General features: G+C 34.1%; 1 protein-coding gene across 1 annotated transcript in view; it reads right to left on the reverse strand.

Moving 5' to 3' along the window:
• VPS13C (vacuolar protein sorting 13 homolog C) overlaps positions 1 to 12,437 on the reverse strand; it is a 185,227-nt gene that overhangs the window by 137,163 nt on the left and 35,627 nt on the right. The window contains exons 9-14 of the mRNA XM_036734600.1: positions 8,269 to 8,328; positions 4,184 to 4,243; positions 3,707 to 3,787; positions 3,375 to 3,438; positions 2,300 to 2,427; positions 1,310 to 1,416 (exon numbers count right to left, since the gene is read on the reverse strand). Coding sequence (XP_036590495.1) covers positions 1,310 to 1,416; positions 2,300 to 2,427; positions 3,375 to 3,438; positions 3,707 to 3,787; positions 4,184 to 4,243; positions 8,269 to 8,328 — 500 coding nt within the window. The remainder of the gene's footprint in view (positions 1 to 1,309; positions 1,417 to 2,299; positions 2,428 to 3,374; positions 3,439 to 3,706; positions 3,788 to 4,183; positions 4,244 to 8,268; positions 8,329 to 12,437) is intronic.

The raw sequence follows: 12,437 nt of genomic DNA on the forward strand, positions 1-12,437 counted from the left end.
AACTATGAAAAATGAAATAACCCTCTAATTCCAGAGAACTAATGATGAAGCATGCTACTCAATCATATTGCTTGCCTTTTCAATGGATGGAGGAAGAGCTAAGGGAGGGAGGGAGGAAATCTGGAACTGAAAATTTTTTTAATTAATTTAAAAAAAAAAAAGCATGTTACCCACCTCCTGATGGAGAGGCAATGGATTCAAGATGCAGACTGAGATATTTTATACACACACACATACACACACACACACGCACTCATGCACACATATGTATATATGCATATGTATATTCATATGCATATATACATACATCTACACATATACATATATTTGTGTGTATGTGTGTATTTTTTTCTGGACAAGGTCATAGGAGAAATTTGTTTTATTTGACTACACATATTTGTTACAAGGGTTTTATTTTTCTTTCTTTTCCAATATAGGGGAAGGGGTAGAAGGGGGGGTATGTGGAAGAGAAAGACGATGGGTTTTTGCTCATTGAAAAAAAAATTTTAAAAAAACACAAAAATTCCCCTTCCTCCAATTCAGAACATATATCTCCCTCAAGTAGGAAAAAAAAAAACCACTGTATACAAACTCTCCCTTTCACTCCTCAAAATTGATCAGTAGCCTCATCCATATTCTTCACCTTCCCTTTTTAACAACTCTTTCTTCTCCTATTCTCTTCATCTAAATCACTCAGACATTCTCCTACTATTTCCTCCTTCATGCCAGTCTCTGACAAAGTTACCCTTCTACTTCCCAAAGCCCTCTACAAATACCCTTGATCCCATATGATCCTATCTATTCCGTGAGATTATGCCCATCATCATCCTGTCCTCTTAATCTTTCTTCTCTTCCAATCTTCCTGTTCCTTCCCTAATCCCTACAAACAAGTCCTTGTCTCCCCCATGAGTTTCTCCCTATGCCTGGAAGGATCTCTCTTCCTCACCTTTCCCCTCTCAATAACTCTAGTTTCCTTCAGGGTTCAATTCAAATGCCACCTTTAACTGGAGGGCCTTTCCTAGCTCCTCCAGCTACTAAAGCTTCTACCTTTAAGAATGCCTTCCATCTAGTCTGTATTTACAGGCTGTTTCCCCTAATTCCCATTAGAATTTAAGCACAAAGGATGAATAGATGTGTATAGGTGGAGATTTACAGGTTGAAAAATGCCCACCTACTACTGGAGGAAGAACTCACAACAAATGGATCATAGAGACATTTTAAACAGAGACATTAAAATGTCCATAACATCCTGTTAACCATAATAACTTTCTTTTTCTAGAATGAATTAAAGGATAAGCCTCCAACTTACCACCGTCGACCATTGGTATGTAATGGTAAATAAGGTCTATATTTCCTATATGGAGCATTTCTAACCATATAATCCACTGATTCCAGAAGATCAATCATACTGAGGTACTATCAAAACAAAAACAAAACAGTAATTATTTTATCATTTACATACAGATAAGCACTAAATTTTATTCTGCAGATGTCAAGCAATTTTCCCAAATAAGCATATCACCCTCCCCTAAGATTCTATCCTCTGTCAAATAAACACAGGATTCCAAAAGCTGTGCTGGGAGAAGGCAGGCTCTGTTATATTGCACCAAACTAAAAAGGTTGCAGGTAGAGGTCCATCATTGTATTTTGTGCCTGATATCTAAGGACCCACCAATCCAAGTTTATAAAAATTTACCACCAAAAGGATGGCTAAGTAATTAATTTCCTGACCACTTACAGAGAGTCTTTTAATCTGCATGAAGAGAATACCCCACCAGTAAAACCATGTACCTGTGAAGTATAGGTGTCATTGAAGCCTAGTGGAATAGAAACAGAACTACAATTCCTCATTAGGTCCCTTAGTCTTCCTCCTCAATTTCTCAGAACCTGTCATTATAATCCCACCCAGAAGAAATAACTGGTCTAAGCAAGGAGAACTTCTCCAAAAAAATTCTACCTGCATGGCTTCTCCCTATCATCAAAGGTCCAATATTCAGCATTCTCCAAGCATTCCTACTTTTAAAAGGTTCAAAGCATACATGAAAAAAAATCCCTAGAAACTTTCATTAATAACTAGGGAAAGACGAGTATGCAGTTTGCTATAATCTACCAAGAGCTAGCTTTTAAGAAAAGATTACAACAAATAATAATTTATTGTCTCTTTTTTTAAAATATAAGAAAATACATAAAATTTCTAAGAAATATTCAAAATATCCAAAGCTATATTCAAGATGAAGGCATAGGAAGGCAAGGATTCTACAAGTGATTAAGAGCAAAGAAATACCCAATGACCTCTTACCTGGGGCTTGGTCAATTCAATAGCAATGTTCTGTACTTCTATATTGCAATCAAGTTTGGGTGTTTTGAGTTCAGTTTCTGCATGAGGATTCATATAGAGTTTTGCAGAGGCAGATACTGGCCTGAAAACTTAAATAATGCATAAAGTCATAAGATATTTATACTACTGTAAGTAAGCTTTTGGAAACAATAATATGGAATAAAATGATAAATTAAATGCTACTTAGAATCCCAAGATGAAAATTACAAAAATAGACTACCACCATCCTCAAAAAGTATCTATGTACCTACTCTATTTACATATGACCCTGAAACTAAACATAAGATAACAAACAAATGATTCTGTAGTAAACTACAGGAAAGGAAAAAATAATTATGAAGTTCTGTGGTTTCAAATCCCCAGCACACTAGATAGACCTCTTGTGAGAAAATTATAGAACATAGAAAAGTCACACAAGATAGGCAGGCAAAAATGAGCTGCAATGTTCATAACTGGAGGAAATATACATACTGATGGGATCAAGATTCATCTGACTATATGAATGGCTGGCTCCAAATGGAAACTATATAAACATACATTATATAATTAACTTAATTCAATTTTCTGTTTTGATGCTACCTACTATTTTGCATTTACTGCTTAACTGTTCATTGTTAAGTTCTATCCAAGAGGAAATAATAAATAAAGCAGAATTCAAGTCAATCTTCTGTAAAACTCAGAAACAGGATCATAAATAAAATTTTTTAAGTTATACAGAAATCCTTGAAAAATTAACTTGAGATGGAAAACAGGATTTAAAAGATCTGCTATAAAATGAGTTAACTATTGACTTGTCTAGAAATTAACTATATGTCACAATTCATTATTTTAAATATCCTATCTTATTGACAATTTGCTTCCATCAGGTATCTTACCAAAGTTGCTAAAATCAAACACTGACAATCAGCATATCTACAGAATGACAATTCATTAGTAATCAAAATATAGAATTTCCATAACTATGTTTAGAAGACACATAGGAAAAATAAAGTCATACATTCTAGCAAAGACATAAAATTAATTTAAGCATACTTACTATATTGATAGTTTGGAGATCCTCTGCTACCACTACTGGAAGGGATTCCACTTTTCAAATGATCCTAACCAAAGGAAAAAAATTCAAAAAATCAAAGCGTGTGTGTGTGCGTGTGTGTGTGTGTGCATGTGTGTACACTAAGGCCAAGAAATTTATCACTGAATCCAACCTGATGACATTTTTAGCTGGGTTGGTTATCGAACAAAGACACTCAGACATACAAGAGGCATGGATGGGTTAAGATCCGCACTGCTTCAATGAGATCTGAGAGGTATTGATGCATTTAAGTTTTCAAGTATATATCTAGGCAATAAATGCATAAAGTGAATTACCAATATCTGTTCCCTGGATCCCCGGTAACATGTACTGCAGTTTACATTCCAATAGGCACTAAAACTATCGAGGCGTACAAGCTATAAAAGAAAAAAAGATAAATGCCACCAATCAATTAGAACACTGTCTTTCCCTGATACCTGTCTTATTCTTGAAAAAGGTATAGAAATAAATTAAAAATTAAAAATTCTACTCAATTTATACTTAGAAAACTTTCATGGAAAACATCATGTGAAGGAAATATAAGAGCAAAGAACTTTGGAGCTATTAAGGCAATACATTTTACATACTGAGAAATTAAAATCCTGAGAAGTTAAGTGGTTATCTCAGTCAGAGAAAGAGTGAAAAAGCCCGGAGTCAAACCCAAATTTCCTCTTTTCAGTTCAGTGTACATTCTATTAAACAAAGATATTGTCAAGAGACAAAATAAGTTTTCCGATATTAGGAAATGAGAAAATTTATCTCCAATACATCACCTTGTATATGATCTTTGCAGCTTCATTTAATATACATGGAGTCCAATTTTCATTGGTAGTCTAAAGAATGAAAAGAAAGACAAAATTTAGACGTTGAAAAGATATTCTGAATGTCAAAATGCGTAAAATGAATATATTTTGCTCAAAACGAAGGAACATGAAAAAACATGACACACTGATTCTTTTTTGAAGAATATAACTTCATTGTCACTTAACAAACCAAAAAAAAAGAAAATGAGATAGTTGAATTTTCTATCTAACTATGAGTTATTTTAACCAGTTCATAATTCACAGAATATTTTTAAATGTTTATTAGAGGAAAATTGAATCAGATTTACCTCACTTGATTTTGCCTGCAAAACTAGGGAAAGGGTGATTTAATTACAGTTGATTATATGAAAATATATATAATGTAGCCTTAAAAGTTGTCAGCATTAATAAACTAAAATACAATAAGCTATTATTCCACCAAAGAAGACAAAAATGAGAAACGCCACTCTCTACTTTTACAAAGGAGTCAATTATTGCTTCTTTTCCACTGAAAATGAGTCTTTTTCAAGAATACCTATGCTTCTAAACTTTAGCAGAAATTAAAACATTTTATATGACATTATGGCAATATTTTTTAATCTAGAGGATATATAGTCACACGAGATGGGAGGGCACGGATGGGTCACTAACTACACTACTGGAAACAATATTTATTCAACTAATTGGTTGGGTATTTGTAAAAACAAACAGCTAAAAATATTGTATGTTCAAATAAAATATAGGAAGCATTTTGTATCTAAAAAAAGAGGAGAGAGACTAGTTTAGAAAATAAATCTGCTAAAGAACCATGGCTATATTGCTTTCCTATATAGATATATAAGGGTAAGAGGAAAAAGCTAGGAAAAAAAAAGAATGGAAGATTAACCTGGAGTGAGGGGCTGGAAGGATGCTCTTCTTGAAGTAAACAAGAATCAGACTTTTGGAAATATGTCTAACAAACTCAATCACATAAAGTAAAAACAAATATCACAAGACTGCTGGGATTTTTTTTTCCAAAAACAGAAAAACAGTTTAAAATAGGTTAAACGTGTAACTGTCAGGGCTTTCAACAAACATTGAAAAAGTTTCCCCACTTCTAGGCAAGCTGAATTATGCATGCATAGGTTCTTCTTCCTAAAATGCTTCTGTGTCTCTCTCTATTTCTCTCATTGTCTCCTTCTACCCACCTGTCTTTCTCCTATCTCCAAATTTTTCTTTCCTTTCATATTTTCTGCCATAATATAGATCTGAAATATATTCTATTATTACAACTAAAATAGTGTTATGTTTCCTGTCTTAATTTAAAAAGCAAATTACTAAAATTACTCCGGTACTCTGAGAAAAAAAATTAAGTTTGCTTTTGAATTATGTGGCCCATGATTTTTTTTTATCAGTGACCCAAGAAAAAAAAATGGCTTCTGACTCCTAAGCTCCTCAAGTAAGGATCCTCTGTTGTTCTCACTCTAACTTGATGTCATAATGCATGGAATACAAATTTATATGTATATACTACTTATGCCCAAAAAGTACTTATGATTAAGTCTAAGAACACTAAGGATTGTACAAACCCTATGAGTATTTCACAATGAGAGAACGTAAGAGCTGGAAAGAGTGGTATTAGGGATCATTTAGTTCAGTATTTCAAACTCAAATAGAAACAGGGGCATTAAACCATACATAAGGATCGCTGCAGGCTGCCTACCAACTTAGAAAATCACATATTAATATTATCTATGTTTTACTTTATTTTTATTTATTTTGTTAAATATTTCCCAATTACATCTCACTCTGGTTCATGCTGCACTCAGTTCCTCATTTTCCAGAAAAGGAAGCTGCAGGCCAGGGATGTACATGGAGAATTAATGGAAGAGCCAAGCCAGATATCCTTACTTACCCACAGAAGAATGAGACAGGAAAAACATCAGGACAATTCAGAGTCATGGGAGCCAAAGAAAGAGTTTTGAAGAAAAGATATGACAGTATAAAATGCTGCTGAGCGGCATGGATGACAACACGACTAAGAAAAATGCACTGGATTTGGCTATAAATGTAGGTCACTAGTGATTTTGGAGAAAGCAATTTGGGTAAGATGGTACGCGTAAAAACCAGATAACAAGTGCTTAACTGATGAATTAGTAGTGAAGAAATGCAATCAATGAGTGTGACAGCCCATACTTTTAATAAGCTTGGTAACAAAGGGAAAGAGATCAAGGGAATATGTTAGCTTAATGGCAGGAGGGTTGAAAAGGTGATTTTTTTTAATATAAAGACTTTTAGGAGTCCCTGAAAATGAAGAGGCTGAAAATGTGAATAGGAATAATGATGTGAGGAGGAGGATATAATATGGGAAAAGGTAGGAATCAAGAGGACAGGTAGTAGAGTTAGCACTGGAAAGAATGGATAGTGATTCCTCTGCGAAGGGGGGAAAGAATGAGAAGATGTGTGAGGGCTGAGAAATGCTATTGTAAAGCATAAGTAGGAGGCAAGGTCGCCAGCTAAAAATGAAAAGGACAGAAATATTGGATTGACGGATTCAGAAGGAGGGAAAAGATTTCAAATAGCCACTGTATGATGAAATTCAATGAAGAGATTAGCAAGGGGTTGCGGACCAAGTGAAAGTCTTCAGCTAACGTCTGACGGCATGAATTTGCAGGCTGAATGAGAAACAAATATTAAAGCCTAACTTTGACCTTTACAATTCCAGCACAAACCAAGCCTGCTCATATAATTGTTTTTTGAAACATGTTTTAGAAATAAGTAGAAACAAAATACCACGTAAATACACTACTCTCATGCCAACTAGATGAACTATGAAAAATCTTCTAGAATGAATTCGGCTATAGCCTAAAAGCCTAATTTTTCCTTGGTGGCACCCCAAAGCCAGACAAAAACAGTTAAAGAAATATGAATGTAATTAATAACAATAAGTTCCTTTCACAACCCTTATCATGCCTCTTGATACTGCTCACAATTAGAAATTAGGGAAACACATACTACAAAGAAAAGTCTATGTACCACTGAAAAATATGAGGGAGTGAATAGGAAAGTAACAGAGAAAGAAGAGAACATCAGTAAACATTATATTTATTGAATACATTCACTTAATAAAATTCCTGAATTATGAATTATTAAAAATGATTACTATTCTGCAAATAAACATCTTTCTGAATCACAAATTACCTATTTATGAATCTTTATAACACAAGTATAAAATTTGACAAGTTTTTAGACATCTGTAAATAAGTACCATAATTACAAGAACATCCATAGAATTTGTAGAATTGTTTCTGTTCTTTGAAAAATCTACCAGTCTTATAGATAGCATTTGTGTACTAAGTGGATTTGTTTTTTCTTTCAGATAAATATATCAACTTCTCTATTAAATAGAAAAGGTAACAGTTTCAGACTTCTTGTATATGTTAATTAAAACTGAGAACCAATAGGGTAAAATTTCTTTTCTTTAACAGTCAACCACTTTAATATAAACCTCCTGAAAAATCATTCAACTGGTGGTGGTTGTTGGGAGGTTTTTTGCTTATACTTTCCGATCTGTGTCTTTAGTTCAAGGCACATAATTTGACTGTCTCAGTAAGTCAGGGTAAAAAAACTGAAAGGGAAAATTCTGAATGTAACATTATGCTACAATTCCAAATCACTCACAAAGTTATAAACTTCACTGGCATAGAGTTTACTTTAAGAATTATCTTTTGATTGTAGAATGTAAGGAATCTGAGGGACTATTTCATCCAGAGCCTAGGACAGTGGCCAATACATAGTAGGTACATAATAAGTGCTTGATTGTTGATTTAGACTGATAATAGATAACTTCATTATTTTTATGTTTATTAAATGCACTATTTATAAAAGTCAACTCAATTTTTCAGAAAAACATAGAATTAACATGACAGAACTTTTCATTTAATACTCTAGACTGTAAAAGGATAGTGGTCATAAACATTAGTCACAGTAATCTACAGGTGCTATAAATAATTCATCCTCTTTATAATAATACTTTACACATTCCATAAAAACTACTGAAATAAAATCAACATTACCAAAAGACTAAGTTCTCCCAATGACACTCCCAATGAAAGAGGTCTCTTTGGATCAGTGACCTATTAGGGAAAAAAATGAAATGTGCAATGAAATATACAACACTGTAAAACAGAACATATAAGTGTATGTGTCTCTTTCATATGTGTGTGTGAATATATATGTAAAATACATGTATACACACACATATATACACACATACATACACATATGCAAAAATGGATATATATTTATATCTATAGCCATTATCTATATTTTCTCCTATCTAGCCTGCTGGTCAAAGCTTAAATCTGCAAAGAAATCACTAAAAGGGCTACCTTTTATAGGTTTATAGGTGGTAAGGAGATGGGAGGAATCCATACTTTAACACTTTAAAGTACAGAGTACGATACTATAAATAGTAGTGAAAAAAATACAATTCTCCAGATTTGTGAGTCCAGTGTTGGGTCCAGTTAAGGAGGATGAAGGGCATTTATTATCTACATATTTGTCTCAGTAACTTTAAACATCTCTCTCAATGTTTACTTATGTAAGCAACTAAAATTTCTGTTCTTGTCATACTTTCTAGAGCTCGAGTACTTTAAATTTTTTCTTACGTTATGAAATATGTTATCCAATTGTGTAATGACCTAAATAATGAAGGATGCTAATTTATTCCAAATGCAAATTTCAAGAAAAACTGAATTTTTTTCCTTATAGAGGACTAAGGACAAAACTAGGAATTTTCTTTATATAAAAATCCAATGAGAAGAATTACATCTAATACAAGATTTCTGTATCTGCATTTAATGCAACCTATGTTCAAATGAAAGCTACTTTTTCTCCCAGGAGATAAGGTAAAGGGGCTTAAGGAACACCTCTCCATTCTCCAGATTATTAGGGAGAATGAAGTATCTAATCCTTTAAAACCAAAAAGAGAATTAAAGGTAGTATTTAAGGTTGAAAAGGGGAAAAAAAGCATCTGAAGAGGCAGAAGGAATCCTTGCATTTTCTCAGGAAGTTGGAGGAAGAGTGTGACAAAAAGAAGGACAGGAAGGAAGACCACTGAACACCTGGAGCTAAGTAATAAATTAAAGTTTCTTTCCATCAGATTCTTCCCTTTGCAGGTATGGAGGATAAAAGGATGAAGAGGCTAATACTTGTGACTGGTGACTCCCTAATGAGGCAGATAGTTGTCAATCAGACATTAATAATAAAAAAAAGGGGGCAGCTAGGTGGTGCAGTAAGTAGAGCACCAACCCTGGAGTGAGGAGGACTTGAGTTCAAATCCAGCCTCACACACCTCACACACTTACTAGGTGTGTGACCTTGGACAAGTCACTTAACCCCAATTGTCCTGTCTTCCCCCTCCAAAAAACAAAACAAAAGGAAGCCAGTATTTTCAGAGATGATGGTCAGAAAAACAAAATGAATCAATAAAACTTATAATAACAATAATAATAATAATAAAAAGATATGCTTTTTTGGAGAGGAAGGAGAGTATTTAACCAGGAATGGAAAGAAAACCATCCAACATTTATTAATTCTGTTGATTACTATCCATTCCAGTGATTCATACTGAAATAAATTACACTATAAAACTAACTGTAAAAAACATTACTAACTATGAAGTCTTGGGCAGGAAATAAAAGCTTTTAGGAGCATAGTTATTGTCTCTATCACTACTTATTTGTGAAGTCAAAGACTGGTTTTGAAGACTGTGTCTGAGAACAGGAATTAATTTCTGGAGGAAGGTTTAAAACATAGAAATTATGAGGATGAAGTGTTCCTAACAGCTATAAAGCAAACAAGGAAAATGGCCAATGGGACTGCTAAACCACCTATTTAGGATGCGATTCCTAAATAAGCATGGAGAATGAGAGACATGCTTCAGGACTACAAAGACAAGCATCTTTATTTTTTAAAAATGCTGATAGCATTAGAGTAAAAATGTATTTGCCTGAAGCATTGTAAATATAATAAAAAGAGCTTCAAACTAAAAAGGAAGGGGTTAAGAAGTAAAATGCCTCGTGTATGTATTCACCAAGCTCAATCCTAAAGAGAAAAGCTACAAAAAAGTAGAGAATTTCTTAAGATACAAAAATCTCAAGAAAAGAGCCAAAAACAGAGCCTGGTGGCTAAAGATGACTATAAATAAATGAACTATGGCTAATAAGCAAGAGGAATATACATCCTAAGGAGTCAAATTTGATATCACAGGTATTATTAAAATTTGTTTTGATGGGACCTATTAGAATATAGCTAGGGAAACTCATACCTTATTCAAAAAGAAGAGGATAGTTAAAAGTTTGGCTAAGTAGCACTGATACACTCATGTGAGAAAATACAATAATGAAAGGGGAACACATTTAGGTAAGAACCAATGGAGACAGAAGCAGAGTTAATACTGTCATCTACGTTGACTACAGACTCTCTGACCATAGAGAGAAAATAGAAGAGTGTTCAAGAAATAAATAACAAATCTGGTACAGAAACATGATAAAGAAGTGACAAGAGTCTTTTAATTGTTGAGAGCATTTTCTCAGCCAAAAGCAGAGCTAACAATTTCTTGACTTGTCTTAATGATAACTTCACCCTTCAAAAAGCAAAGGAACAAAAAAGAAACTGCTTTTCTAGATCTGACTCTCATTACCAAGGAGGAAATGGTTAGTGGGCAAATGAATGGCTTGGAGAACAGCAACCAATCCATCTTAAAGTTTGTGATAAAGAGAAGCAATCTAGGAATAGTATGACATGTACTCTAGATTTTAGAGGAGAAGATTTCAAAGGGTTAAAAGATACGTAGGCTTCTGGACTAAAATCATATAGAAGTCATCTTAGATGGAATCAAAAGTTCCCTAAGAATGAAATTCTGAAAATACAAAGGGAAATAATACTGATAGTAAGAAAAGGAGAAACTGAGATTGATGCGGATACACAGTGAATTTATCAACCAACTTAGATTTTTAAAAGACAAGTACAGAAGATAGAAACAAAGGCAGGTAGGTGATGCAAAATGAACAAAAAAGCACAGCACTGTCCTATAAAAAAAGCATCAGGAGTGCTAAAGCTCAAATTGTACTAAAAGTGAAGTGAAAGCGAAGGACAATAAAAAATGGGCAGGAGAGCAAGGGCTATGCTAATGAGAAAGAGGGCCCAAAAATGAATAAGAATGCTAGATAGTAAAACTACTCAATCTTTATTTTGCTTCTGTTTTGTCTGTCAAGAAGAATCATATTTAGAAGAATCATATTTAGATTAAGACACAAATGATTAATAGAAAGTTGAAAGCCAAGATAATCAGGAAGACAGTAAAAGAGCATAGTAGCTATTTTTAATGAGATTAAGTCACCAGGGCAAGGGAAAAAAAGGCAGATGTGACTGCCAAGCCACTTATTTAGGATATGATCCCTAAATAAGCATGGAGAATGAGAGACATGCTTCAGGACTACAAAGAAAAAATGTCTCGATTTTTTAAAAATGTGAGCAACCAGGATGACAAAGGGTGTTGAGATAATCTCACATATGACATATAAGGACTGGCTGAAAGGAAAGTGAATGTTTAGCTGTAAAACAAATAAATAAATGGGTTTTCCCATCTCACCCTGGAGTTACTTATGGACTTGATCTATTGATGGGCCTAGGTGCTTTGACTTATTCTGTTTCTGACCTGGGCCAGTTTTCATTTCCGTAGGCAACCTGGTGGCCTCTGCCTCCAGGGCTCACCACACTGAGGCCTAATAGTGCAGACAGTCACTCTACATAGCTCAGAACTTAAAAGCTCAAGACAGCCACAAGCCTTAGCCTCCCTGGCAGCTGGGACTACAGGTGTACAATGTACATCTTGTTTAGTTTGTAAAAGACTTGGCTTGGGGTGAGGAAGAAGGGAAACTATATTATAGTTGTCTTCAAGTATCTGAAAGGCAGTCATGTGCAAAAAGTACTATGCTTATACTCCTTAGTATCATAGGGCAGATCAATAACAATAGACAGAAGTTACAAAGAGGTAGATTTAGGACTGATGTAAAGAAAATTTCCCAACAATTGAGGCTATCCAAAAATAGAATGGGCTGCCTTGGGAGGTACTGGGTTCCCCTTTATGAGAAGTCTTACAGAACAGGCTGGATTCACCATTTATGTATGTTGTTCAAAGTATGCTGTTATCTTGTTTAGATACCATGTGGACTAAAGT

Source organism: Trichosurus vulpecula, chromosome 8 (genome assembly GCF_011100635.1).
Source record: "Trichosurus vulpecula isolate mTriVul1 chromosome 8, mTriVul1.pri, whole genome shotgun sequence".
NCBI classification, from domain to species: Eukaryota; Metazoa; Chordata; class Mammalia; order Diprotodontia; family Phalangeridae; genus Trichosurus; species Trichosurus vulpecula.